At 61.3% G+C, this 27,306-nt stretch overlaps 3 protein-coding genes across 3 annotated transcripts; 2 read left to right on the top strand and 1 right to left on the bottom strand.

The window, feature by feature from the left end:
* Positions 1-6,442: 6,442 nt before the first annotated feature.
* TMEM8B (transmembrane protein 8B) lies at positions 6,443-16,155 on the bottom strand. The gene is made up of 13 exons (XM_051804665.1): positions 16,061-16,155; positions 12,773-12,962; positions 11,344-11,551; positions 11,072-11,205; positions 10,680-10,939; positions 10,092-10,447; positions 9,683-9,779; positions 9,361-9,484; positions 7,910-8,052; positions 7,567-7,745; positions 7,333-7,479; positions 7,142-7,258; positions 6,443-6,926 (listed from the first exon to the last, which is right to left on the bottom strand). Exons 1-13 carry the CDS (start codon positions 16,152-16,154, stop codon positions 6,591-6,593), a joined length of 2,385 nt encoding a protein of 794 aa, XP_051660625.1. The 5' UTR covers position 16,155; the 3' UTR covers positions 6,443-6,590.
* Positions 16,156-17,329: 1,174 nt separating this feature from the next.
* TAF1C (TATA-box binding protein associated factor, RNA polymerase I subunit C) lies at positions 17,330-23,387 on the top strand. Its single transcript, XM_051804612.1, has 14 exons — positions 17,330-18,547; positions 18,646-18,739; positions 18,880-18,986; positions 19,079-19,174; positions 19,257-19,327; positions 19,414-19,661; positions 19,744-19,854; positions 19,953-20,076; positions 20,629-20,700; positions 20,818-20,953; positions 21,062-21,190; positions 21,313-21,487; positions 21,622-21,759; positions 22,047-23,387. The coding sequence occupies exons 1-14, from the start codon at positions 18,410-18,412 to the stop codon at positions 23,216-23,218; spliced, it is 2,811 nt and encodes a 936-aa protein (XP_051660572.1). The 5' UTR covers positions 17,330-18,409; the 3' UTR covers positions 23,219-23,387.
* A 96-nt stretch (positions 23,388-23,483) lies between these two features.
* Positions 23,484-24,980, top strand: HINT2 (histidine triad nucleotide binding protein 2). The gene is made up of 5 exons (XM_051804657.1): positions 23,484-23,552; positions 24,230-24,382; positions 24,473-24,577; positions 24,655-24,727; positions 24,833-24,980. The coding sequence occupies exons 1-5, from the start codon at positions 23,499-23,501 to the stop codon at positions 24,922-24,924; spliced, it is 477 nt and encodes a 158-aa protein (XP_051660617.1). The 5' UTR covers positions 23,484-23,498; the 3' UTR covers positions 24,925-24,980.
* Positions 24,981-27,306: the final 2,326 nt, after the last annotated feature.

Raw genomic sequence — 27,306 nt, 5'->3', positions numbered from 1 at the left:
GGGACTGCACCCCGATCCTCGGGTGCACAAACACTTATGGGGTCCCCCGAGAGTGCGGCTGAGTGTTACTCCAGGTCCTCCCTCCCAACAGGGAGGAAGCCTCCAGCTCAGATTATCCATCTTCCCAACAGGAGACGACTTCATTAGTTAATTAGAACAACAATCCTCATGGGCTCATCTGGGATTTGTAGCTGTGCTGGCAGGAGATTTGCTGACTGCAGGCAAGCCCTGGGGCAAAGCTTCTCGGGAGGACTTGGCACACAGAGCCCTCGGGGACTTACCTCCCCTCCTGCTGAGCCGGGAGCCTCTGGATTGCACTTGTTCCAAGTCCATTTAATTTTAGCCAAAAATATTCCTCTTCAAAATGCAGTCTTGTGTTTTAGCTCTGGAGGTGGTGAAGCATCCTTATATAAAGTAAGAATAAACTGCAATATTCTCCTCATTGTAGGCACCATTCACACTCCAACAGGAAGATTCAATGTGATTTCTTTAGTGCAGCTTCCCTTGAGAGCACTGTTCATACATAACGACATACTGCTTAGCACTTGGGGACTCAAGGGAAATTTTAGTGGTAGTATTTGAGTGGGGGGGAATGTTTTTTAAGAGAAAATTTTAATCTGCAAGCCATAAAGGGAACAGTGGCTTTGCATCCTATGGACAATGTTCTCAGCCTCTGCTAACATGGTTTTATCTTCCTCTGCAGGCTTGCTTCTTCAGATAAATTTATCCAGGATTGCATTTGGTGTAACAGCTTGATTTCTGTTGGTGCAAGGCTGATTTCTCACGAGAGTAACTGCCTTAGTTTTCTATCACTTGACAGCAAGTGCAGCTGCATTTTGTACTTGTAGACTTTGTTCTTGCAATTGCAGCCCATGGGAGATCTTTCCCCTGCTCACCGTCTGGGATGAGTCGAGGCTGCTCCTTCAGCAGCATCCCTCTGTGTTGATTCGTGGGCCCTGGATGTCTGCTCCAGGGATAGAAACACAGGACTTCCTCATCCTAACACAAAAGGCTTGCAGGACTCACAGGTCCTACCCCAAGATTCATCCAAAGGGATAGGTCTGTGTCACAGCACTCTGATGCACCCCTGGATATCCTCAAAGCCTCATTGCTATGGTAGCAAATTTAGCACCACAAAATTAGTTGCAATGTTAGGCTGTTGCCAAGCTCTTCTTCAAAGTCTTTCTGGGTGTTGTTTTGCTCTGGTTTTCCATGTAACCTTCATCCCCTTCCACGTGCTCTTCATTTTGGTGCAGCTCCCCTCCTTGAGGAATGACCTTTCCCACCCATTTGCCCACTTTGCTCTTTGGCCGTGCTGGCCTTGCAAATCTTGTTAAAGGACATGTTCATTCACTGGAAGTCTCCAGCATGCGGCTCTGAGCAGTTCTCATGCTGTCTGCAGGCAGTCTGCCCCCCTGGCTGCTCTATTAATTTCTCTTAGCAAGCTCCCTGATTTCTATGCAGTTCCCTTGATGAAGTTAAGCACAACTCAAGTGGTTTTTCTGCTCGACAGAGCAGCTCTTCAACAGCCCTCTTATAAATTGCCAGGGATAAAGTCCTGAGTCCGGCCCCCCAGTAGGCTCCCCCACAAACTGCTCCAAGAAACTCAATTAACAGCAGCTGAAAATCATGGTGCTTTACATCACTGCCACATTTTCCTGATTTCTCATGTCTCAGTGTCCCCCTTTCCTGTCTGCTGCTCCCCTCCAGCCACACAGCCAGTGGCAGCTGCTGTTTGTCCCTAGACACAGTCCCACTGCAATACTCTGGGCCCCGTGGGTGCAGCTAAGCCGTTTGTCCCTCATCTCCATGGCCCCTGAACCCATACCCTCATGCCAAACCAGTGCCAATGCCCTGCCACCCTGCTGTTTCTTCACACATCCAGGTGTTGTGGCATGGGGTGCTGCTGGGACAATGCTGGTTCCTGATGTAGCACATCCATCCCAGAACCCCCTGTCCCTTCTCTGGGCTAGCTTGGTCATCCTCAATTCTCTCTGAGTTCCGTGGGGCAGGCACCCATGGCAGGGTGTACCTGGGAACAGGGACCTTGAGAGATACCCACAGCAGGAGCAAAGCAGGAGCATGCGCTGGAGCTGGGCTTGCTCTGTCTGTAGCTGTGTCTCCCATTTTGCAGGTACCTGGCTCTAACCTGGCCCTCTCCAAGCATCCTACAGACTGGAGCTGAAGCTTTGAGGGGTCCCTGACATGAAATGAAGGCTGGGGATGGTAGCAGGGAGTGTGAAACATGGGCTAGGGGATGGGAGAGAAGGAAGGTTGAGCAAGCAGTCTGTGTGTGTGTTGCTTCAGGGGAAATGGGGTTCCTTTGCAAGCCCTGAGCTGTTCCCCCAGGCTGGCCGTGGTGCAGCCACTGTCTGCAAGGCTGAGGGACAGCCAGGGGCAGAGCAGGGCAGGCAGCTCCAGTGCCTGTGAGCTGTGTGGTGGTGCCAGCTGTGGGTGATGGATGGGTCTGCGTGGGGAGGGCGGTCAAGCCTTGCTACTCTGATGAGAAAATCATCGAGTGGTTGCAGGGTGCGCTGGGCAAATTGCAAAATAAGAGAGCAACTGGGGCATCCTCCCAGCCCTTCATCATCCCCAGAGAGGCACGGTGACAGTCATGCCTGGTCAGGGAGCAAGCTCTGGCTGCACCCACAAGGGATTTACATTGACTGAGGTGGAAAGGCTTCATCACTGTGGAGTCTGGCAGCACAGTGAGCAAGAGGGGTGAGGACCTCCAGCACAGCCCTAGGAGATCTGATGCCTCTGGACATGAGGTTTCATAAGGATACAGGGAGAAAATGCTGAGGTGGGGGCAGAGAAGCATTGCACATCCCTCCCTACACATCTATCCCTGTACCCCACTGAGGTAACATAATGTTTGGGGACCCACCAACCCCCAGGTGACCAAGCTGGTGACACTAACAGCCACCCTTCCACCCACACCTCCCAGCCCCCATTGTTTGCAAGGAGCACAACACCCTTATGCACCCAGGGAAACCCCAAAAGCTGGGACCTCTTGTCAGCCCCCACTCGCTGCTGCCTGCTCAGGCAAGCATGGTGAGGGAGAGGAGGAGGGATGATGAGTCCTGCCTGCGTGCACGCAGCCTGCTGCAGGTCTCAATAATTCAGGCCTGACACATTAAAGTTGCATGGCATGCAATTGCCGTCTGCAACGACAGACTGCGTCAGGAATGCTGGATGGTGAGTCCGGCCCGGCAGACATGGGCAGGCGATGGTGGGAGGGCGCAGCAGCTCCCCCGGGTGGGCAGGGTGTGGGCAACAGGCAGAGCATCCCTGCAGTGGGGATCTGGGTTAGGAGGAGGTTACAGAAGGAAGCACAGTCCTGGCTTTGGGATACACATTTCCGAGGAAGTTTTGTTCAAGCAGGGAATGCTGGCCAATGGCATTAACAGCCCAGCAGGTAGGAATGGGGCTGGGCTGCCGGAGGCTGAGTCAGGATAATACTGTCCCCAGGGCTGCCCCTTCTCATGTATTCCCTGTGTCCCCCTCAGCCTCCCGGTCAGGACAGAGGACACAAAGTCTTGTGCTGCCTCAGGCCTCGGCTCAAAAGCTCTTCCCATCTGCGCCTGTCCCCAGGTTCCTGACACCACCTGCTGTGGTGTGGCTTGGACCCCCACATCCCTCCCCATCACTGAGGAAACGAAGCTCTTTGCTGGCTGTTCCCGGAGTCGGTTGCCATGGAGATGTCAGATGTACCTGGCTGTTATAGGGATACTGTTGCCATGGTTATGTAGTTGCTGTGCCTGGTAGAGGCAGGGATGGAGCATCAGGAAAGCTATCTACGCTGGGGGGGTGGGAGCCACAGGCACCCCAGCTCTCTCAGCAGGAGGGTAAGAGAAAGTCCAGCCTTCACCCCAAGTGCACCCCTATGGGGCAGAGGCTGGAGGCCATTTGGGGCAGAGCAAGGCTCACCAAGATGAGTGAGAATGAGTAGGCTGGTGCTCCTGACCCTGCAATGAAGTGGAGGTGACTGAGGGGATGTGGAGTTTCCCATGGTGTGTCCCAGCATGCTCCCAGTCAGGCTTGGTCGGAGAGGCACCCAGACACCTGTTCTGGGTGTCCCACAGGGGAGAGCAGCTTCTCTGTGCTTGGTGCCAGGAGAACGGTGCAAAAACCTTTCCGTCCTGCAGGACTTCTGTACTTGTAGCACACCTCAGTGCCCCCTGAGCTGTCCCAGCCTCCTGAGCAGGACAGTGGGTTTCTACCCCACTGGGACTGGGAAGTGAAGGGATGGGGATTCCCAGCTCTCAGTGGGCAGCCCATGGGCCCCTGGGGACAAGCTGGGCTGGCAGAGAGTGCCTAGATCCACTCCAGAGCTGCTTGGCTGAGCTCCCTCCTAGGCAGCGCGGTCGGATGCTTGGCCTGTCCTTGAGATGAAAAATGCAGTTGCAGGTTTAATTAAAACGAGAGGGAGCTCTGAGCTGCGCCGCCAGCCTGGAAAAGCAGAGTCCAGCAGAGCTGGTGCGTGGCTCCCACGGGCTTCCCTGGGCATCTCTGACAGCCAAAAACCCTGCCAAAGCCCGTGTTAAAAAACCCTGCTAAAAATTCTGACAGGGGTCCAGGCCTGCATGTGTCACCTCACAGTGTCTGCTGTGGGGCAGACCAGGGGCTGCACAGCTGCTTGCAAGGGGAAAGTTCATCCCCCTGCAGGCTCTGTTATTGTAGGGGTCTACACAAACTTGACAAGCAGTGGGTTTGCACTTCTGCAGTGAGCCAAGGGCTGAGGGACAGGTAAGATGCTGCATGGAGCACTAACATCCCCATGAAATCAGGGTGTGTTGGTGTAGGACCACACTGTGCTCAGTGTGCCCTGCACTCCAGCATGTTCCTGATGAGAAAGCTAAAGATGAGCTCCTCATTCTCTGGGGTCTGCTACTGATGCGGGGTTGCATTTGGTGAAGTGACTAATGTTTTTAATTAAAAAATTAATCCTTAATCAGCTGCCTGGCCAGACCAGACAGGGCATTTTGTATGGCAGAGATAGGGCTGGAGAGTGAGCTCTTTAGTGAAGGAGAGTGGCAGATGCAGGTCCCTTGGTCCTTGCACAGTGACTGGGGCTCCTGCCCAGGCTGCCCAGGACACCTCCACACCAGGCTGGCTCCCCACAGCTATATGCCCCAACAAACCCCAGAGACAGAGGCAGAACCACTACCCTTGCCAGCTCATCCCCTCTTCTGCTCTGCCCAACACAACCCCACCATTCTTCCCAGTCACCCCCACAGCCCCCCCAAGCCCACCTCGCTCTGGCCAGCTGGGGCCCAGCTCCCAAGCAGCAGTTTTAATTAGATTGCAATCCTATTACATAGCTGCCTTCCCGCCTGCAGTTGCTAATCCTGTTAAGCATCCAGTAAATCTCCCTGTGCCTGTCCCCGGGGGTACAGGGAGGGGGGCTGCTGGCGGGTGGGCTCTGCTGAGCCAGGATGTGACTGCTAGGATGCAGAGCTTTGCCTTGGGATTCACTCCTGAAGACCCCTGCAGGGCTGAGAAGAGCTCAGGAGGTTGAGGCAGACCCCAGAGTGGTGAGAAGGGTAAGTGGGGTTTCCCCTCTCTTCCTCAGTCCACCCTGAGCCCTCTGAGAAGCAGAGTGGAAAAACCCTGTCCTTGAGGCACATATACAACCTGTGTGTCTGTCACCACACCACGGTCACCATGGCTGCAATGGGTGCCGAGCCCACAGGTCTGACCATGGGGCAGGACAAGGAGCAGAGGCTGAGACAGTGTTGTCCCATCCAGGTTAGGGGGTGCAGCCCACGCAGTGCAGTGCCTCCTCCCACTAGTGCTCATTGCCCTGCAGCAGACAGGGCTGGTGATGACAAAGGGGACACAGGGTCACTTGTCCACTGCTTCTGGGCAGGTGTAGCCATGTGTGTGGCACTGAGGCAGGCTGCCTCATGCATTGTGGTATCACCAGCAGGCTGTGGGCTCCTGGGGATGTGGCCCTTGCAGGTAGTGCACCCTCAGACCTGTGCATTGCCACAGCAGGCAGTACCAGCATCATTCCCAAGTGGCAGCTGCCCCAGGGCTGTGGGCTCCCCACAGTCCTGCTGGCTTGCAGGGGACTCTGGCTGCCCTGGCACAGCACAGCTATCCATAGGTGAGGCATCACAACCATGCTGTGAGAGCACAGTGACCCAACAAAGGCATCCCAGCTCTGCAGCCTGTCCCATCAGGAGTCAGACTGCAGCCCTCTGGCCAGTCACCTTGCTCTGTGTCTGAGCTATGTCAGCCCCAGAGCAGCTACTGCAGAGCAGCAGCTCTTGCTACAGAGCACTAAGCAAGAGCCAGAGACTGTTGCCATTCTCCTTTTCTACACCCAGTCACATCCCCTCAGCACCTCCATGGCTGGCAAAGAGAGGAGTGTGGCCCAGCTCAACCTTAACTCCCCCCAGTTCTGCTCCAGACTGAGCCACAGCAACCCCTGGAAACAAGTTCAATCAGGCTGTAATTGGAAGAACAGGGTGGCACAGGTGGCTGTGTGCCCGCCCAGAGGAGTCCTGGCACTCCCGGGGGTGGGTGGCCAGCAATGAGAGTGGGTGCTGTCCATGCTGGAGGAGTCTGAGCTGCCGTCAGCATCAGCTGGTACAAATGCTGTTGATGGAGGCCACGGCGGGGTCGACGAGCCCCAGCTCCTCCTGCTCATTGACACAGAGCTGGTACCCACATCCCTTGCGCCGGGGCAGCGGCCCCAGGCGCCGGCTGGTCTTGGCACGGGGTGGCAGCAGGAAGCCGACGCTGCCGGCGATGAGCAGGTGCCAGATGCTGTGGATGTAGAAGTAGTTCTCCTCTGTCTCCACAAAGGCGTAGAGCAGCACGGCGGCCGCTGCAATCAGCGCCCCCGGGCACAGGTAAAACACCCAGCGCTTCCAGGTCGGCGGGTAGCAGTGGCGGCGCCGGATGGTGCGAGCCGTCTGTGGTGGGGAAAGGACAGGCTGGGAGAGGGAGCCGCAGGAGGGACAGGCACAGTCCCTGTGCCACGGTGCCACATCCCCCAGGAGCCAGGGAGAGGAGTTTATGGGGAAGGGTGATGGCAGCAGAGAGGAGATGCTGGTAGGGCAGCAGGGCTAGATGGCTGGGCAGGATGCTGAGTGAAGCCAGGGTGGGCATATAAGGGACAACATCTTACCCAGGCGACGGCCATTATCCCCAAAGCAAAAAGGCTGGGCCCCAGAAGGTTCCAGAGCCCGTGGCGATCCATTTGCAGAGCCATGGCAAGCAGCATGGCTCCCAGCAGGTACAGCACCTGTGGGGCAGTGGGGCACCTGTCAAGACAAATCCTTTTCATCCTGCCCTGCATGCTCCCCTCCCCACACTTGCCTGCTTAACCACAGGCTGGAGCCGGGCCATGGCAATGACGGTGACCCAGACGGACATGAGAGAGCCCAGGAAGTCACAGAACTGCAGCACATCATAGTCCATGATGCAAAACACCACAATGCCTGGCTGGTCGCAGGCATGGTAGAACTGGGGTAGCAGGGAAAGAGCATGAGAGCTGCCCTGCACAGCCCCAGCCCCTCGCTTGTCCCTCAGCTGCCCCCACCCAACACTCACAGTGGAGAAGAACATGGTGAAGATGTAGACAGCAGCTTCCATGAGGTAGTGGCTGCGGACAGCAATGGCCACGGGAGGCACAAACATGACATTGCTGAGGCACAACAGCAGTGTGGAGAGGAGCTGGAAGCCATAGGAGAAAGCCTCAGCGTTGTCTGTGCAGCCCCAGCCATTCCAGCCTGTGACCAGGGAGAGCCACTGTCACCCCTGCAGCACTCACAGGGGCTGGGGAGGGAGCGGGGAACCCCCTTTCCAGCACCCTGCAGAGACTAATGGGATGCACAACCCGTAGGGAGAAAGGGAGGGTGCTGGGGGGATCCTTGGGTGCAGTGGCAGCTCTCACCAGCCTTGCACTCGCAGGCAGCGTACAGGTAGTTGTTGGTGCGCAGCAGCTTGCACTGGCCGTAGATGCCGCAGTCGTTGATGCAGGGAGAGAGGTAGGCACGCAGGTACACCTCGGCTGTCACGTTGGTGCAGGGCTCAAACCTGTGGTGCAGGAGAAGGGGGGTCAACCCTTGCCTGGCCTTGAGCAGCTCCTGTCTCTACTAGAGCCACCCATTGCACCCAGACTTGGCAGGTGATGGGAGATCCGGGGACTGGAAGAGTGCAGAAATCAGCTGCTTTGGTGTTAAATACGGCAGCTGAAAGCTGGTCCCCAAGAATCTCGTGTGCAGCAATTGCCTGTGCCAGCCTGTGTGAGCAGGAAGAATGTGGCCACATCTAGGCCCCCTTGGCCTTTAGCAACACACTCAGTTGACTCTAATTTAATTTGGATTTTGCTGTGCAAACACAGTGCCCTGCAATGCCTGCGTGTGACCCTGTCGGGAAGAACTGACTGTAACTGGTAACTCAGCATGAACTAGAAATGCAGTGGAGGATTCAGAGAAGGCACAGCATCCTCTGGGCACAGCCAGCACCTCCTTAGCTCTGGCACACCAGGAGCACAGACAGCCCCACATGATGATAGCACGCACCAACTGCTGCCTGTGCACATGCAGGCAGCCCAACACGCACAAACACGCACACAGTGCTGGTTACATGTGTGTCTGCTGTCCATGTATGTGCTCACACAGTCAAATCTGCACACACATGCACGCAGAACACACACAGCCTTGACTGATTGAACAAACCCAAACATGAGCACAGAGCTGCCTGCATGCGTGCACTCAAACATGCGTGCAGTGCTGTACACATGTGTGCACTAACTGTGAACACAGCACCACCCGCACTCACGCGCCCTCACACGTACAGACAAACACACACACATACACACACATACACACACGCGCCCCCACACACCCCAGCTTCTCTTCTTCTCACGGCTCCGGGCAGACACAGAGTCCAGAAGCAGAGCTGCAGGCACACGGCAAGTCCCTGGAGATGCTGAGCAGAGCCCTAGCCTGACCAGAGCCGCCCCCTCACACGCACAGCCCTGTCCTCGCAGCGACAGCCCGGTTCCCTCCCGGGCGCGGGTACAGATGGGCTCTGCCGCGGAGACGGGCAGGCACTGACAGATGCCCGGCGTTCGCGAGCTGACAGGCACTTCCTAACCGCGAGACAGAGGGAAGAGCCGCAGGGACCCACAGATGGTCAGGCAGACGCGAGATAGAGCCATCCGTGCCCACGCAGCACTCACACGGTGACACGCAGCCCGCAAAGCCACGTGCACACACATGAGTGAGACACACAGTGCAGGGGACAGGCACACCCACGGACCCACAGGACACACAGACACAGGCTGTGGTGGGGACAGCCCTCTGGGGGCACAGGGAAGGGACATGCCAGGGCTCTTACCCATGCTCCGTGGCACAGAGTGAGCGCAGGCTCAGGTACCAGCTGCCCGTCTGTGGGTAGGGGATCCGCAGGCGGCTGAGGCTGGCGGTGGCATTGACAGAGAGCAGGAAGCCTGCCAGGGATTCTGTGGGCCAGGAGAGCTCTGGGTGAGCAGGGCTGGATTCAGTCTTCTGCCCTGGGCAGAGCTGGGACAGGGACAAATACCCTGTGCCAGGCTCCAGAGCCACATGCCGCCACTTGCCCCCATCCAGCCTCTCGCCAGACACAAGGAGAGTGCAACCCCCACAGCCATGGCAGGATGGACATGCACAGCCCAGCCTACCTGTCTCACAGGTGACCGAGGCATTGTCACCAGACGTCAGTGGGACTTCATGGTTCAGGCACCCAAACACTGTCACATTCTCACCACATAGGGAGCTCTGGCAGAGGAGATGGCCTTAAATCAGTGCCAGGGATGTCTCCTGCTCTGACAGCACTTGGATCATGGCACACCAACTAGCAGTGCCCTAACCCACTGTGCTTCACTCAAGAACATCCCAAACCCATGCCATCATCCTGCCCTTGGAGCACCCTAATATCATCACCCAAGAGCTCCCCAGCCATGGCCCATGACCCAAAAGCAGCCCAAATCCCGTTCCTTGCCCCGCTGCAATGTTGACATCACTCATCTCCCAGCCCACCCCCCACGCTGGGCTGCCCTGCCCCATCCAGGGCACATGTGGCCACCTCACCACGTTGAGCCGCAGCTCCAGGTTGAGCACCCCTCCACTGTCCAGCACCGGCAGGAGGTTGATGACGAAGACAGCGGGGCGGTCGGGCGGCACTGACACGTTGGGCCCAAAGAAGATGTAGAAGTGGACGGAGAAGGTGTCCAGCTCATTGCGCAGCGTGGGTCGGACGGGCCAGCACCGCTCTCCGGCAGGAGGGGCAACAGGGATGGGGACTGGGTGCTTCGTGCTGTTGGGGCTGGTGGGTGGAGGGCTGTCCCCCAGCCCCAGCCCGCCCGCAGAGCCAAAGGAGTGGGGCATGTTCATGGAAGCGCTGGAGGGCAGGAAGGGTGGCCGGGCCAGGCTGGGTCGGGAACAGTCTGGAGGGGCAGAGCCATCAGCCTGGGCACCACACAGCTCCTGCCCCCTCTTAGCTCCCGCCTCCCATTCTTGCCCACCATTCACCTCCATCTGCAACCCAGCCCCAACACCTCTCAGTGTCCCCATCCCAGAAGAGGAGGGCCAAATCCTGTGGGCATCCTTTGCCCCTCCACCAGTCACCAAAGCAAGTCAAGACCATGTCCCCACTCACACCTCCACGTGCCCACTCACCTGTGAGCTGCACGGTGACCTGGAAAGAGATGGTGCCTGGCACGCCAGGGTGTTTTTCCACCAGCACATAGTACCAGTGCTGCCAGAAGGGCAGGTCCTGTGCCAGCTGGCAGGGAGTGTGTTCCCGGCAGTCCAGCCCCGTGGAGTTGTGCAGGGGAGGAGCCTTGGCCCGTACACGCAGCCAGAGCGGGCAGCCCTCGGCCCCCCGGCACCGCAGCACCTCCACCAGCACTCGGGATGTGTAGCTGGGCACAAACACCCTGCAGGACAGCAGTGTCAGGCTGTGCCCACCACTATGGACCAAGAGGGTTGGGGAGGCAAGCCAGAGGGATGGGAGACTCAGCTCCCCACCCTGAAGATATCCCCACCTTAGGAGACCCTCTCGCACTCACTTGTAGAGGCAGGAGCGGTTGTGGGGGGCCATGCTCTGCTCAGTGACATGACCAGGGTACAGCACAGCGATGTTCACCAGGCGCTGCACGATGAGCTGTGGCTGGAAGAGATACTGGCACTCCTTGTAGAGCCCCTACACCAGCAGGACAGTTAGTACAAGACAAAAGGCACAGGGCATTGTCCCTCTTGGGACACCTGAGCTGGGCACTGCCAGCCCCAGAGGAGCCCTACAGCGAGCCCTGCCACCCCCCAGTCCCTCCAGGCCCTTCACCTTGACAGAGATCTTGCCCTCATCTTTGGGCAGGTGGGCAGCCAGGAACCAGTCCCCGGGCAGCGGGCTGGTGACATTGAACACCCCCGTGGTGCGGTTGGGCAGGGTCCAGGTGAGGGTCAGTGCGAAGGAGCCAGGGACAGCTGTGTCCCTGGGGAAGTGTGTGTGCAGCGGGTTAATGACAGAGGGAGCCCCTGAGCGGAAATACCTGCGGGAGAGACAGCAGTCAGCAGGGTGCAGGCTAAGCATCGTGGCAGGGCCAGCATGTCCTATACGTGGGTGTCTTTCCTCTCTGCTATTAGGAAACTTAAAGACATTATGGAAGCCATCTGTAAGCTGGGACCTCGCTGGAGACTGTGAGCTTCCCTGAGTGGGTGTTCAGGCAAAACAGTTCATGTATGAGATGCACAAAAGAGTGGAGCCTGAAATGGTCCTGGGAAGATGATTCATGTGGAGCGAGCGTGCATGTTGTCTGGGTTTTGGCTGGGATAGGGTTCCTTTTCTCTCTCTAGCTGGTACAGTGCTGTGTTTTGGATTTAGTATGAGAATAATGTTGGTAACACACTGGTATTTTGGTTGCTGCTCAGCAGGGCTCACCCTAGGTCAAGGACTTTTCAGTGTCCAGTGCTCTGCCAGTCAGCAGGTGTACAAGAAACAGGGAACATGGCCAGCAGACTTGACCCAAACTGGCCAAAGGGATATTCCATACCACAGAACATCATGCCTGGTGTATAAACTGGGGAGAGTTGGCACAGAGCCACCAGTCACTGCTGGGGGACAGGTTGGGCATCAGTCAGTGTGTGGTCAGCAATTGTCTTGTGAATCACTTGTCTTTATTGGGTTTATGTCTCTCTCTCCTTTTTGTTGCTATTATTATTATTATTATTGCTGTTGTTGTTCCATCATTAGTGTTACTGGTATTTTTTTATTATTATTAAACTGTTTTTATCTCAACCATGAGGGGTTTTTTTGGTTGTTTTTTTTCTTTTGTTTTGTTTTTTTTTCACAATTCTCCTCTCCAGTGGGGGAACTGAGGAGTGAGAGAGCATCTTCATGGTACTCAGTTGGCAGCGTGTAAACCACAACACATGTGTATGTGTGTGCATATATATATAAGTGCATGTAGCTGTGCACACATATATACCTGCATGTGTGTGTGCATGAAGGCCAGGCTGGATGGAGCTCTGAGCAACCTGGTCTAGGGGAAGGTGTCCCTGCCCATGGCAGCAGGCTGGAACAAGATGATCTTTACTGTCTCTTCCAACCCAAAACCATTCTATGATCCTATGATTCTTTGACTCTATCTGTACATGGGCTTGTGCAAGTCAGAAGCAGGCAAGAGTAGGCAGGCTCTGGGGCAAGTCCAGGCAGGTGCAGTAGGGGCAGGCAGAGGCAGGCAGGAAACAGACACAGCAGGCTGCTTACTCACACGGTGATGCTACGATCTGGGCATTGATCCCCAAAGGTGCCACCTTGCTCCTTGAAGGTGATGAGGTTCCAGACAGCGATGACTGTGTCCTCAGGGATGTGGAAGTGGAAGAGCTCAATGCTGGCGAAGGAGCGGAAGGGGCTGAGCTTGCGTGGTGTGCGGGTGAAGTAGTCTGTCACAAAGAGCCCGTCTGCAAAGGAGATCCAAGGGGTCCAAGTAGGGTGAAGGGTTGGGGAAGTGGTTGTGCAGCACCCCTCCCAGGTAAGGCCCACCCATTCAGGCTCTCAATATGTCCGAAATCCAGCAGCCTGAAGGCAGGAGGGGCTGGGACTATGCCACTTTGGTGAGTCCCCAGGGATGGTGTCAGCTGTGCCCGGCTGTGTCTCCCAGCCCTGCCACAGTCTGCATCATTCCTGGTTCAGCACTGCCTAGAGCCCAGTTTACTGAGCTGTGGGCATTGATCCTCTGGAGCCTGAGGAGCCCTTGGTCCCTGCTGCTCATGCTCTGCTCCCTGCATTTTACCTGTAATAAAGGAATATTCTTCATGTCCTAACAGGTCATCTCCCACAGAAACACAGATTCCACCTTCTCTACCTGCTGGGGTGGCTCAGCACAGAGCCCATCATAAAGTGCAGAGTCCCATATTAGACCTGCGAGAAGGAGCGAGCAGAGCACCTCCTGCACAGCCTCCCAATTTGTGGGGGAGGAATGGTGCACATATGTGTGCACATATGCACACGTGGGTGGTGTCTGCATGCACAGCGAAGTGGAGGTGTGCACACCCACATCCACGGGTGTGCATGGCTGTGCACAGCCTCATGTCTGACAGACACTTCCTGCAAGCCCACGGCACACACTGGGGCCACCTCCGCCTGCCCAACTGCCTGGCTGTTTGATTTCCAGAGATTTCCAGGAGCCCCAGCAACTACTTCCTTGGCACAGTAGAGACAGGGGAGAGCAGGTCTCTAGACAGCAGCTGTAATTTCACCCTACCATTACCGCACTATCCCCACTGCCAGCCTGGGAGACCCATCTATTATTCCCCAGAAATGGAGCAAGAATGAGATGCACCTCCTCACAAGATGCTGGAAAGAGGGAGATCAGCAGAGGATGGGCTGGGAGCAGGGCTATGCCCAGGAGGACTCATCCAGTGGGAGAGGAAGAGCTGAGACGAGGGTCTGCTTTGTACCTCGTGTTCCTGGCCGGGAGTGTGCGCATGTGCTCGTGTGCACGTGTGTTTGTGCTGTGTGTGTGCAGCCCCAGCCGGCTGCACACTGACATGCATCTGCTCCCTTGCCTGGAACAAAGGCAGCTCCCCCTCCCCTTCACTCCCAGCCGACACAAGCCAGGCATGGAACACCTGTCTCCTCAGTGCAAGAGCGCCTGATCCCAATTTCCCCACCGGGAACCACCAAGTCACTCCACAGCCCTACGTGGGGACAGTGACCTGCCAGGGGACCCCAGAGAAGGTGTTGAACACAACTCCAGGAGGGGGAATGGGGGGAAGCACTCGGAGCTGTCCAGTCCCAGCGCGGTTCCCCCATGCTCACTCGGTCAGGACAAGCTGGGGGGAGCTGGCTGCAGGCAGAGGGTCAGTCTGAAGTGCTGTGGCTGTGTGGCCAGAGCACGGGAGGATTGCTGTGGGATGGAGAGGGATTTCTATCCATGGAAGCGGAGTGAGGTGAAGGAAAAAAGCAAAAGGCCCTCCGCATCAGGCCAGCGGCCGGAGCCGCGGGACCCCCGTCGCGGGACCCCCTCCCGGGAACCCCCTCCCTGGGACCGCAGCCCCAGGTCGCGTCTGGCGGTCAGCACCGGGGACAGCTCCACGCCCAGCGGTCAGCACCGCGCACAGCTCCCGTAGCCGCCCCGCCGCTGCCCCCGGTACCGGCAGCCCCCGGCCAGCTGAGCCCCTTCCCAGGGGATGCACCCTAACCCAAACTCTTCCGCACCCGGTTACCCAGCCAGCTCCCCGTGCCCCATAACCTGCTCCTCGCCTCACATACTCCCGCCGATATCCCTCCCCGCACATCCCGACGCCCGACTGGGCGCACTCGCCCATCTCTATAGGTCGTCCATCCCTGCTGCCCCCTGAACGCACACAGCCCTCTACCCTACATCTGCAGCCCCCTGGGCCCGCTCACTGCCCACGCACACGCCTCCCTCCCAGGGTGTTCCACCGCCTGGGCACTGCACGCGTTCTCCTGGCACGCACACCTCTGTGCCCCACTGCACATCTGACTCTGTGCCCCACTGCACGGGTGCCCCGTGCCCCACGAGGTATGTTTACCGCCGTGCTGTCCCACGGCACGCACACCCACACACCCCATTCCATAGGCAGCCCGAACCCTTTACACAAGCATCTCCATACCCCGTTATGCAAACACCCCCCCTCCCGCACACACATCTCCACGCCCATCACACCCACCTCGCGCCCCACGGCACGTGCACCCCCTGCCCCATGGCATACACCCCCCACACCGGCTGGGTGCACCTCTGTCCCCTGTTGCAGACGTGCCCCAAACCCCGCTGCGTGCTCGCCCCACTCACTGTGTCCCACTGAACGCGCACGCCACATCCCGGGATGCCATCCGCCCATGGCTGCACCCTTGTGCTCCATTCCCACCCGCCCCCCGCCGCACTGCACGCACACCCCACATCCCATTGCTCGTGTAGCTCACATCCATCCCAAGCTCATGTCCCTTGCCCCGCCGCACGGAACCCCGCGCCCCGCACTTTCAGCCCTCCCACCTCCCGCATCTCAACCGCCCCCCCCCGCCCCACAGCGCGCACACCCCACATCCCATGGTTCGTGTACCGCGCACCCACCCCAAGCTCATCCCCCCGCCCCACGGCACCGCACACACCTCCGCGCTCCGTTCCCGCCCGCCCCCCGCCCCACTGCGCGCACACCCCACACACATCCCGCCGCTCGCGCACCTCCCGCCCCCCGCGCACACACCCCCCTGTCCCACGGCGCCCTGTCCTCTGCTCCCCGCGCCCCAAGCCCGCACCCCCGCTGTCCCCGCACACACCCCCGCGCTTCGTTCCCGCCCGCCCCACCGCGCGGACGCCCCGCGTCCCGTTGCTCGCGTACCCCATACCCACCCCAGCCTCACCCCCTGTGTCCCCGAGCCCACCGCACACACGCACCCGCCGCCGCCGCACCCGCACCCCCCTCGACGTGCGCCTCCCGCGCCCCGTGTCCCGCGCTCGCCCCGCCGCCCCACCATCCGTGCCCCCCCCGCCCCGGCCAAACCCCCGCCCCCCGGGAATGCCCGCGGCGCTCACCGGCGGCGGGCGGCGGCAGGAGCAGGAGCGGCAGGAGCAGGAGCAGCAGCAGCGGGGGTCGCTGCCCGCCGCCCCCGCCGCCCCGCGGGGCCATCGCCGCCGCCGCCGCCGCCGCCGCCGCGGCTGCCGAGGGGCGCGCGCGCCACCGGCCGCCCCGCCGCGCACCGGAGGCCGTGACGTCACCCGCCCCGCCCCCGCGGGGCCGCCCCCGCGCCGCCACTGGCCTCCGCGCACGTCAATCACCGCCACGCCACGCCCACCCCTAGCAACGCCCCCCTTCCCCCCGCCGGTCCCCCCAACCCGGGATGGACCCGGCGCCGACCGGGACACCGTGGGGACAGAGGCGCGGGCGGGAAGGGAGATGGGAGGGTGGGTGACACAGGGCTGGGGACGTGGGGCTGGGAGCGAGGTATGGGTCCGGAACGGGGGCGCGGGACGGGCTGGGGACAGGGACATGCGGCTGGGGACAACGGTATACGCTGGGAACAGATGTATGGGGCTGAGGGATGGGGATTTGGGACTGTGAACAGGGATATAGGCTGGGGACAGGGACATGGGGCTAGGGACAAGGATATAGGCTGGGAACAGAGATACAGGGCTGAGGCAGAAGGACTTGGGGCTGTGGAGAGGGATATAGGCTGAGGACTGCAGACAGGGATACAAACTGATGACAGGGACAATGACGGGTCAGGACGTGGGGCTGCAGGCAGGGATATAGGCTGGCAGAGAGAGACATGGAGCTGGAACCCAGAAATGGGCTGGGAATGGGGTTACAGGGCACAGGGACATGGGCCAGGGAGGCCCAGGACAGGCCCACACCCGGAGGGGTGGTGGAGAGGGGCATAGGGCTGAGGGCATGCTCTGGGGCTGGGGGAGACAGGGGTACCTGTGGGGGCTGTTTAAGGGGGTCCAATGTCTTTCTAACAATGGTTGTCATCTTCTTATAGGAAATTATAACATTTATCTTACAGAGGAGGTGTTCCAGAGGGGGGGTCGGGGCACCACATGCTAGGATGAGGGCATCCTGACTGGAAACGATCTCATCACACTTCCCCAAACTCCCATGACATCATCCCCAGACTGCCCTGACATCACCACCCTCCTTGGCCAGGATGGAGACAGCAAGTTACTCATGGGAATGCTCCTCTCCCATCCCATACACCCCATAGAACATCCTCCAGGAGCTGCCCTTTCACCTCACACAAAACATTCAGGGCTGTCCCGTGGCCCCACAATCCACACCCCACGGGCACAAAGCACCAGGCCAGGAGGTGGACCCGCAGTGGTCCTTCTGCTCTCCTGGAGGCAAGTGGGAAGCACAATGCCCGTGCCCTGCCTCTGTCCCGGTGGGTTCCACTTCCAATGGCTCCCCAGTGCTGGTCCTGGTCCAGCCGTGTCCCATCGTTCCCCCCGCCCGACTCCATCCTGTTCCCGTCCTGGTCCCACCGCTCCCCCCGCCCTGTCCCTGTCCCACCGCTCCCTCTGTCCCATTCTAGACCCCATCCCGTCCCGTTCCCATCCCGATCCTGTCCCCTTCCCGTCACGGTCCCACCGCATCCCCCGTCCCGTTCCCATCCCGGTCCTGTCCCATTCTTATCCCTGTTCCCCCGTCCCGTTCCCGTCCCGGTCCTGTCCCGTTCCATCCTAGTCTTGTCCCGTTCCCATCCTGGTCCTGTCCCATTCCTGTCCCTCTACCCCGTCCCGTTCCCATCCCAGTCCTGTCCTATTCCCATATCGGTCCCGTCCCGTTCTCACCCCGGTCCCGTCCCGTTCCCGTCACGTTCCTACCTCTCTCTCCGTCCTGTTCCAGTCCTGGTCCTGTCCCGTTACCGTCCCTGTCTCACCGCTCTACCCGTCCCGTTCCCAACCCAATCCTGTCCCATTCCCATCCCGGTTTTGTCACGTTGTCATCTCGGTCCTGTTCCATTCCCGTCCCTCTCCCCCCGTCCCGTTCCCCTCCTGGTCCTGTCCCGTTCCCATCTCAGTTTTGTCCCGTTGTCATCTCGGTCCTGTCCCATTCCCGTCCCTCTCCCCCAGTCCCGTTCCCCTCCTGGTCCTGTCCTGTTCCCATCTCGGTCTTGTCCCATTCCCATCCCGGTCCTGTCCCATTCCCATCCCGGTCCTGTCCCATTCCCGTCCCTCTCCCCCTGCCCGTGGCGCGTTTCCTCCTCCTGGCCGCCAGGGGGCGCTCCGCCCCGTGCCGCCGTGCCGCGGGCGGCGCTCTGGCCCCGCTTTGTTGCCGGGAGCTGATTGGTGCGTGGCGGCGGTGACGCCATTCCCGGTGGCCGCGCTGTGCTTGCGGGACCCGTGGGATCTTCGGGACCCCCGGCCCCGCTCCTCTCCCGAGCCATGGAGTTCCCTGCCGTTCTCTTCCCCTCCTACTTCGGCGCCGGCCCGCCGCGGGAAGAGGGCGGCCCGGCGCCGGCCGCTGGCTGGGGCGAGCACGGCCAGGTGCTGGAGGGCAGCCCCGGCCCCAGCCGCCGCCAGGTGAGGCCCTGCCCGGGCCGCGGGGGTCCGGCGCGACCGAGGGAGCCCGGCGGGACGCGCGGGGGCCGTTCTGACTCTCCTCTTTCCCCCTCCCGCAGGCGCAGCCGGCGTTCGTGCCCCGCCGAGGCGGGAAGGACGAAACTTGGAACCCCGCCGAGGCCGCGGCCATGCCGGTGCTGCCGCCCAGCGCCGGTGAGAGCCGCGGGAGCAGCGGGGGATGCTGCGCGGCAGCCCTTCGGGGCACATCCCGTCCCACCTCCACCCCCACAGTGCTGAGCGCTGTCCCGGTGCTCGTGTCCCGGTGCCAGGCGGCCCCTGCCCTCTTCCCACAGGCCGCTGGATCCCGCCGCCCACTCCTCAGGACATCCTGTACCGCAACAATGTGTGCAGGAAGCTCCGGGCAGGCAGGTCTGGAGCCACCCTGGACTTCGCCAAGCAGGTGGGACTGGGGGCGCCGTGTCCTGCCACGGACCTTGGAGGGGAGTGTGGGATCTCTGCACAGCCCAGCTTATCCCTGTCCTTCCTGCACAGCTGGGCCATTTCTTTGTGGATCATCCAGAGGATGCGTTCGGCTCCATGGGGCGCCTGCTGCACAAGAACTTCTACCTGGGCAACTCCAGCCTGAAGGTCAGTGTCAGTCCCAGGGGGAACAGTGCTGTCGCCCACCATTCCTCCTGCAGCCCCAACCTCTGCCTGCTCCTCCCTGCAGAGGCCAGCCCGGAGCAGCACCATCCGGATGACGGCCCTGATGGAGGACATTGACCGCCTGGAGGCCCGGCGGTGAGTGTGTCCCCATGTCCCCTGCCCTGCACAGCTCTGGGGAGGGCTCCTCTGTCCCCTCACCTGATGCTGTCTGTGCCTTGCAGCGGCTGCCACCGGCAGCACTTGGCCTCCCGCCTGCGCTGGTTCTCCCACCTGTGCCGTGACTGGCTCTTTGAGGTGCCGCTGGGGCTGCTGGCGGACTGCCTGCACGAGGAGCTGCTGCTGCAGTGGTCTGACCTGCTCTTCAATGACAGCCTCACAGGGGGGGCACTGGCCTGGCTGCCCCCCGGTGACACAGGGTCATGTACTGGCTGCCTGGTGTACCCCGGAGGGCAGGCCATGAACCACCTCTGTATCCTTTCCATGGGGTGTCCTTGGGGAGGGGAGGGAAGGGAAAGGGGGTCATGTTGTACTGCCCTTAGCTGGCATCCCAGTTTTCCAGGACATGGTGCTGGAGGAGCTGCCCCGTGCCCGAGGCTCCCCGGCGCAGTTTGAACTCAGCGGTCGCATCTGGCAGGTGGCTGCAGCCCGAGTGGATGGGGAAGGTGAGTGAGCCCTGGGACAGGCAGGACTTGGGGTGAAGGGGTGGCAGGGAGCCCCAGGGATCCTGCCAGCTCATGTGCCACCTCCTTCTGCCTGACAGATTTCATTGGGGTCCGCTCAGACTATCACTGCGGAGTTTGGAGGGTGCCAGGCAGGACAGGGACAGCTCCCACCCCACTGCAGGTCATCCGTACGGATGTGCCTGCCTCCTGCCTCACTGTCAGGTATGTGCTGCAGGACAGGGCTTTGCTGGTGCTGCCCTGCTCCCTGTGGGAGTGATGCCGTTCCAGGTTTTTAATGAGCGTCCAAAGGAGGGCAGTGAAGATGGTGAAGGGCCTTGAGGGTATGCCACATGAGGAGCTGTGGGGCTGAGGGCACTTGGTTCTGTTCAGCCTGGAAAAGAGGAAACTGAGGAGAGACCTCATTGCAGTTACAACTTCCTCATGAGGAGAAGAAGAGGGGCAGGCACTCGTCTCTCCTCTGTGGTGACCAGTGACAGAACCCAAGGGAATAGCCTGAAGTTGTGTCAGGGCAGGTTTAGTTTTCATATTAGAGTAAGGCTCTTCTCCCAGAGGGTGGTTGGGCACTGAAACAGGCTCCCCTGGGAAGTGGTCATAGCACCAAGCCTGACAGAGTTCAAGAAGCCTTTGGATGATACTCTCAGGCACATGGTGTAACCCTTGGGGATGGTCCTGTGCAGGGCCAGGAGTTGGACTTTGATGATCCTTGTGGGCTCCTTCCAACTCAGCATATTCTGTGATTCTGTGACCCTGCAGCCCTCACCTTCCCGGGGAGCTGGCAGTCTGCACTCAGAGTGGGACCGTCTACCTCTGGAGCGTCGAGACAGGGTGAGATGAGGCACTCAGGGCTGGCTGGGAGCTCATGCAGACAACAGTCTCAGGGGGCGGGGAGCCCAAGTGAGAGGGGCAGCCCTTCCCTTTGCTGACGCTGCCATCTCCCCGCAGGCTGCAGCAGCTCCGCCATGACCCCCAGACCATGTTTTTTCGAGACCATTCACCCTGGCGCTGGAGCGACTTCACTGCCCACCCACGGGTGCTGAGCTGTGCTGACCGCACCGGCCTGCAGTGCCTGGATGCCCGGGTGAGGCTGGGAGGGTGGGCCTGAGAGGGTGGGCACGGGGCTGAGGGCAGGCAGGGGAGAGAGTTCCCCAGCCCAAAGTGCTGACTGCACCCTGCTGTGCTGCTGCAGGCCCCCAAGAAATGCCACTTCGACTTGTTCAAGGTGGGCGAGGAAGCTGGCTGCCAGCAGGGCGAGCGTGTGGTGCTGCCCATGTACCTGGGCAGGGCTCACCCCTCACAGTACCTTGTCACCACCCAGGTGAGTCCCACCAGAGCTGGCAGCTGGGAGAGACACCCAGCACAGCTGGCTCTCCCAATGCCTGTGGGGCAGGGGGGTCGCTGTTGGGGTGTGCCCCTGCTCAGCTGCACCCTCTGCCCCAGTTCTCCGTGTATGTGCTGGACGAGCGGTTGCCACTGGTGCCTGTGCTGAAGTGGGCACACATGATGAAGGCCCCCCCACTCTTTGCCCACCTGATGCCAGGGGATCCTGGGAGGACCCATAAGGTGCTGCTCGGCGCATCCCACACCCAGGAACTGTTGCTGCTGCAATACCGGGGTGAGAGATGGAGTTCCAGGGGTGCTGCAGGGCTTGGCTCCTCTGTGCCTGTGTCCCAGCCTCCTCACTGCTGGGACCAGCTGCTGCCCTGGCATCAGTGCTCACTGCCCGGTTTTTGGGGTATGTTTCCTCAGGGGGCAGCCAGTCGGCCTGCCAGCTGGCAGGGGCTCCACAGAAGCTGCACAGCATCGCTGGGTGCCTGCAGCACCTGCCCACCCAACTCCCACACCGCCACCACCTGCTCCAGCAGCGCCTCGGAGCCCCGGCTGCAGGTGGGTGTCCTACACTGCCCTGGGGTGCAGGTCTTGGCAGGGGAGAAGGTGGAATGGAGGGTGCAGTGTAGCCCTTGTCATGGCCTGGCTGGAGGGTGGCTGACAAAGTGAAAGCAAAGCCCCAAACAACCCTGTGCAAGAGATTAATGACCTAGAAAATGATGTGCGGGTCAGGATCTGGCAGTAAGTGCCCACTGAGGAGCGGAGGCAACCCCAATTGTTGGCCAGGCCCCTGCAGGAACCGCAGGACTGGAGCCCTGGTGAAAATGTCTTTCCTGCCTCTGCAGGGCTGGCCGCCGTGCTGCAAGAGGATGGGACTTGTGAGACCATGCTGGTTTTCCAGCTCTCCGAGGCTGGGGATGTCTTCTGCCAGAGGCTGACCCACGAGGCAGTGCATCCCCCTGCACCCACCTTGAGGGATGAGGCCACAACAGCCCCTGGCTCTTCCCCTCTCTTCGAGGCTCCAGCCAGCAGCCCACTGGGCTTGGGCAGTGAGGAAGAAGAGCAAATGTTCTACTTGTCCAACCTGGAGGTGATTATCAATGAGGAGGAGGAGGAAGAGGAGAACACAGGCACACCAGCACCCCCAGAGGAAGCTGAACTGCCCCAGGAGCCCTGTGCCAGCCCCCAGCCCACCCCAGCGGTGCCCAGCCCAGCTGCAGCCCTGCAGTACCACCGCTGGTTGAGGGCTCTTTTCAGAGGCTGCAGGGAGCCCCCCCAGCGCTCCTTGCCCCCCAGCCTCAGCCAGAGGCGCCTCTTCACCCGCAAAGAGCTGGAGGGGCCAGTGGGTCCCACTGCCCTGCAGAGGCAAGTGCGGCAGTGGCTGCGCCAGGTCATGTGGGAAGGGGGCCACATCCAGCGCTGGGAGCCCATGTCCCTCCAGGCCCCTGCCCTGCCACGGCCCCTGGAGCCAGAGGAGGGTCCGGACCCCCTGAGCACCCGTCTGACAGCAGCCTGGTCCGGGGACTGGGAGCGGTGGTGGGAGGACAGGACTAGCTTCAGTGTGGCACAGAGACAGCGGGCTCTGCGGGAGCGGCGGCGGCGGCAGAAACGAGCACGGAGCCGGCGCAGTCTCTCGGCCAGTTTTACCTCCTCCCTCACCTACCAGTCGGAGCTGTCCGAGCTCAGCGATGCAGGACCCTTGCTGCTTTCACCCGGCCGCCCACACGTTCTCTCCCAGGAGAGCTCCCCCCCAGCCAGCAGCCCCCTACCCGGCAGCCCCCCGGCCTCGCCGGCACCCGACGAAGCGCTGCTGTCCTCGCAGAGCCTGCGCTGCCGCGGCATCCCCAAGGAGCGCCGGAAGACGCTGCGGGACTACCTGTCGGTGTGGGCCGAGGGGCCCCCTGAGCCACCAGAGCTCCCTGGCAGCCAGGCCAGCCAGCTCTGCATCCCCTCCTCCCAGAGCCAGCTCTCTTCTGCCTCGCAGACCCGCCGCAAGCGCCCACGCATGGGCTTCTGAACACCAATAAACCCGCCTGGCACAGCCTCCCACCCGGGCTCCTTAACTGCGTGGTCACAACACCCACCCGTACAGGGAGGGGAGGTCGGGCGGCATCCCCGCGGTCGGGACTCCCCCCAGGGAGGAAGTGACCCTGTCCACGTTCAAAGGGCCCCCGCCGGGACTCTGCGGCGCGGGGGTCGCCTTCGTGTCACGCGTGGGTGCGGGCGGGTGCGGGCGCTTTAAGGGGCGTGGGGCGGGACCGGGATGTGAGTGACGGCGGAGGGCGGGAGCGGCGGCCATGGCGGCGGTGCTGGCGCGGGGCCTGGTGCGGGGCGCGCTGCGAGTGGGGCAGGTGGGCGCGGGGGAGGAGGGACACATCGGGGTGGGAGAAACAGCGGGGTGGGCTGGGAGGACAGGGGCACCGGGCCGGGCCCCCGCCCAGCGCGACGCTCGCCGCTGCTCCCGCCCTCGGGCAAGGTCCGCGGCGGGCGTGAGCGCCGACCCGCGCACCCCCACGGCACGGAACGGGGCCTCGGGTCACCCGTGGGCACAGACCCCTGTCACTCCCGTGGACACAGCCCCCATTATCCCCATATTCGTTACCCCCGTGTGCACCTCGCTGTCAACCCCTGTGCATCCCCCGGTCGTACCCGAGCAGCAACCCCATGTGCAGCCCTCAGGACCCCTATACGTATCCCATCGGTCCCCACGTGCACCCCCACCACACCCCCCCTCACACCCTCCATGACCCCCCATGCATTAGTCCAATCACTCTCATGTGCATTCCCCCATCACGCGCCCCACCACCCCCACATGCATCGCCCCCATATCCCGGCGTGCAGCCGCGCGTGTATATATCCCCATGTGTTCCCCTTTCACTCCCAGCCGTGTCCCCCATCACCCCACGTGCGTCCCTCCTTCCATCACTCGCATGCATGTCCCCTCCCTGTGCTCCTGCCCGCCCTGGCCGCGGTGTCCCCGTCCCCGCTCGGGGACAGGCCCTAAGCTCTCTGTGCCCTCCCGGCCCAGCGGTGCGTGTCGGCGCCCAGCGGGAGGGATGGGGAGGTGAGCAAGGCACAGCGGGCAGCGGCGGCCGGCGAGGAGGCGGGCGGGCAACCCACTATCTTCAGCAAGATCATCGACCGCACCATCCCTGCCACCATCCTCTATGAAGATGACAAGGTAGTGGGGACAAGGTAGCAGGGCATGTGTCCCCTCCGGGGGAAGGGGCAGCACCCACGGGTGTGGGGCTCACCCTGCGCCCCCTGGCAGTGCCTGGTCTTCCGTGATGTGGCCCCTCAAGCCCCTGTCCACTTCCTGGTGATCCCCAAGCGCCCCATCCCCCGGATCAGCCGTGTGGGTCCCCAAGACACCGAGGTGAGTCTAGGGGAGTCCCTGGGACATTGGCAGTAGTGGTCACTGAGTGCTGACCCTCCTGCTCTCCTCTCCCGCAGCTCCTGGGGCACTTGCTGGTGGTGGCAGCACGCACAGCACAGGCAGAGGGGCTGGCTGACGGCTACCGCCTCGGTGAGTTGGTGTCCCCTGCAGTGCCATGGGGCAGGACCCTCCCTGGTGGTCCTGGGGGCCTGGGCACGCAAGGGGGTGGCCTGACCCCTGTCCCTCTCCTGACAGTGATCAATGACGGGAAGCACGGTGCCCAGTCCGTCTACCACCTGCACCTCCATGTCCTGGGGGGGCGGCAGATGGGCTGGCCCCCTGGCTGACCCCCCACTGCCCACCACCCCCCAATAAAGCATCTCCTTGGTGGTGGCTTCAGTGGCTCTGTGTCCAGGTGGCTTTCTTAGGCGTGGGGGTTTCTTAGGGGTGGGGGTCCCTGGCCTGGGCAGGGCTGGTGTCGCAGCAGTGGGGAGTTGCTACCCTGTTTTTTGTGGAGGGTCTGGGCTCCCCACATGCCAACCTGCCCATGCCGGAGATGCTCTGGAGCCCCATCGTTGAAGCAAAAGGAATTTGAGGAAGTGCCCACATGCCGCTGGGAAAAGGCCCATCCTGGTGCTGGGCTGGGGGGAGCAGGCTGTGTGCCACAAGGGTGTCCCCAAACTGGGGAACATCCCAGGATTGTCAGAAGCACACCATCTCAGTGCTACCTGCCCAGACCCACTGCCACCACACAGTGCCTGCACCCCTGAATGCCCTCACCCTACCTCAGTGTGCCCCCCAAGCACCACTGTGTTCCTACCAGAGCTCCACACTGGGCACTGATGCTTCTCTGCTCTGCAAAAGCAGCTAATTGCATTTAATTGATCTAAAAGCGATAACTGCACATGTACTCACTCCTCCTTACCCTAGAGGGACCTCACTGTGAGCTCCCAGGGGGTTCATAGCCCTGAGCAGAGCGCAGGGCAGAATATGCTGAGTGGTGGGCGGGCCTGCTGCCCCCTCCACGTACGCACAGCCCTGTACCCCCCCTGCGCCGCCTGTGTGGGCACTGCAGTGGAAAACTCACTGCACTGCACACCCCAGGCTCCCCTACACGCAAAACACCGCCAGCACTGTACACGCACACGTGTTTACACCCCTTGGCCGCAGTCTCGTGCCTGCACGTGTCCACATCCACCCGGCGAGGGGAGCGCACGCGGGGGCTCCGCGCATGCGGCCGCCCGCTCCCTGCCGCGTGCCTCCCGCTCCCGCTGCTCCGTGGCCGGGCGCCGGGGCTATATTTAGTGGCGGGGGCCGGTGCTGGCGCGGTGCATGGCCCACCTGGCACCACCGCCAGGGCTGGCTGGGCCCCCGCCAGCCGCTGTGCAGGGGACCACAGCCCGCCGGGGAGAATGGTGGCTCTGTTCATCCCCCGGCTCGGTGGCGCTGGCGGCGGGGGCCCCTCGGGAGCCGCGTGGGGCTGTGGCAGAGCCTAGTTCGCTTCCCACACATACACACCCAGAATAGCATGGGGAATGTTTTTGGGGTGTAAATGAGCCTTAAAAATGTTGATGGGTAGTGCTTCCTGCCTCCGAGGCTCAGCGCAGGATGGGGCCACACTCTTGGACGAAGGATAACTCTGCCTCAGGGATGGGTACCCCAAATCGGGGCTGGTTATCCCCTGTACATTATTCCCCAGGGCTCACGTGGAGCAGCCCTCCAGGGAATGCTGTGCTGGGCTGAGGGCGTGTGCTGGCACGCGAGGTCAGGGGCTGGACGCCTGCCATCGTGTTTCTTCCTATGCCAGGTTTATTTTGTCAGTCCCCGAGCAGCTGTGGGGCAGGACAGTGGTCACAGCCCCATGGGGCTGAGGGGGGGAGGGCAGAGGGGATGAGGGCCAACGGCTGTTTTGGTTCTTCAGCCGAGGAGGATCACAAATGACGCAAGTTCCCAAAAGAGCTGGGCAGGGGGGCTGCGGGGGATGTGTCAGCCGGCAAGAGGCAGCCAGATGTGCTCCAGCAGCTCCAGGGCTGCTGCCCCACGGTGATGCTGTCAGGTCACAGCCCCACAGAGATGCCCCATTGGCCACCTCGGGATTTAGTCTGCCCCACAGTGAGTGCACCCCCCCGGGCTGGCATTGCTAGGGTTCCTGTCCTGCACTGTACTCTGGTGCTGCTAGTGTCTCTTCAGTGTCCCCCAGGCACCCCCCTGCCTGGCCAGGCTTTTGGCAAGCCCACATGTGTCTGGTGGGGAACCTGGGGATGCTCCTGGGAAGAGCACCCAGGGTGCAAGCTGGGACAGGGAGCCCAGGCTGCCATTCCTTCAGTACGAGCTGAAGTACGGGTGCACCGCAGGGGCCAGTGCTGGGCCCGCGGCTGAGCGTGGGGGCGGAACCATCAGTATTCACCCTAGAACCCTCACAGCGACCCCCCAGCCCTCGGGGACATCCTGGCACTCCAGCGGCAGCAGGGCTGGTGTTGCCCCAGCATGGGGGAGGCACGAGATGAGTTCGGGCCATGCCTCCTGCCTGTCCTGCTCGCTGCAGCTGCACAGCAGATGGGCTCGGAGGAGCCCCTGCCTGGCGTGGGGCCGAGCACCCGCAGGGAGGAGCCGGTCCCCGGTGGGGGGCCCCCACAGGGCCGGCCGAGGCCAGAAGGGCCAGGCACATTCCCAGCCAGGAAAAACAGAGGCCCCAGCGCCGAGCCCGCGGTGCCCCGCCGGCGCACACC

Source organism: Manacus candei, unplaced genomic scaffold (genome assembly GCF_025592945.1).
Source record: "Manacus candei isolate 608988 ecotype Guabito, Panama unplaced genomic scaffold, ASM2559294v1 h1tg000061l, whole genome shotgun sequence".
NCBI classification, from domain to species: domain Eukaryota; kingdom Metazoa; phylum Chordata; class Aves; order Passeriformes; family Pipridae; genus Manacus; species Manacus candei.
The sequence above is the reverse complement of the archived record's forward strand: the minus strand, read 5'-3'. Positions and strand labels throughout refer to the sequence as shown.

What these genes read in the sequence shown, in the direction of transcription:
- TMEM8B (XM_051804665.1), bottom strand. Translation starts at nt 16,154, where the DNA reads ATGGCCCCGCGGGGCGGCGGGGGCGGCGGGCAGCGACCCCCGCTGCTG. An exon ending in TGGAGCTGCGGCTCAACGTG is followed by an intron (nt 9,780 to 10,091) that starts GTGAGGTGGCCA and finishes CTCCTCTGCCAG; the next exon opens with AGCTCCCTATGTGGTGAGAA. An exon ending in CTCTGTGCCACGGAGCATGG is followed by an intron (nt 8,053 to 9,360) that starts GTAAGAGCCCTG and finishes CCTGCACCACAG; the next exon opens with GTTTGAGCCCTGCACCAACG.
- TAF1C (XM_051804612.1), top strand. Translation starts at nt 18,410, where the DNA reads ATGGAGTTCCCTGCCGTTCTCTTCCCCTCCTACTTCGGCGCCGGCCCG. An exon ending in AGCCCGAGTGGATGGGGAAG is followed by an intron (nt 19,855 to 19,952) that starts GTGAGTGAGCCC and finishes TCTGCCTGACAG; the next exon opens with ATTTCATTGGGGTCCGCTCA. An exon ending in CTCTGGAGCGTCGAGACAGG is followed by an intron (nt 20,701 to 20,817) that starts GTGAGATGAGGC and finishes ATCTCCCCGCAG; the next exon opens with GCTGCAGCAGCTCCGCCATG.
- HINT2 (XM_051804657.1), top strand. Translation starts at nt 23,499, where the DNA reads ATGGCGGCGGTGCTGGCGCGGGGCCTGGTGCGGGGCGCGCTGCGAGTG. An exon ending in GCGCGCTGCGAGTGGGGCAG is followed by an intron (nt 23,553 to 24,229) that starts GTGGGCGCGGGG and finishes CTCCCGGCCCAG; the next exon opens with CGGTGCGTGTCGGCGCCCAG. An exon ending in TGGGTCCCCAAGACACCGAG is followed by an intron (nt 24,578 to 24,654) that starts GTGAGTCTAGGG and finishes CCTCTCCCGCAG; the next exon opens with CTCCTGGGGCACTTGCTGGT.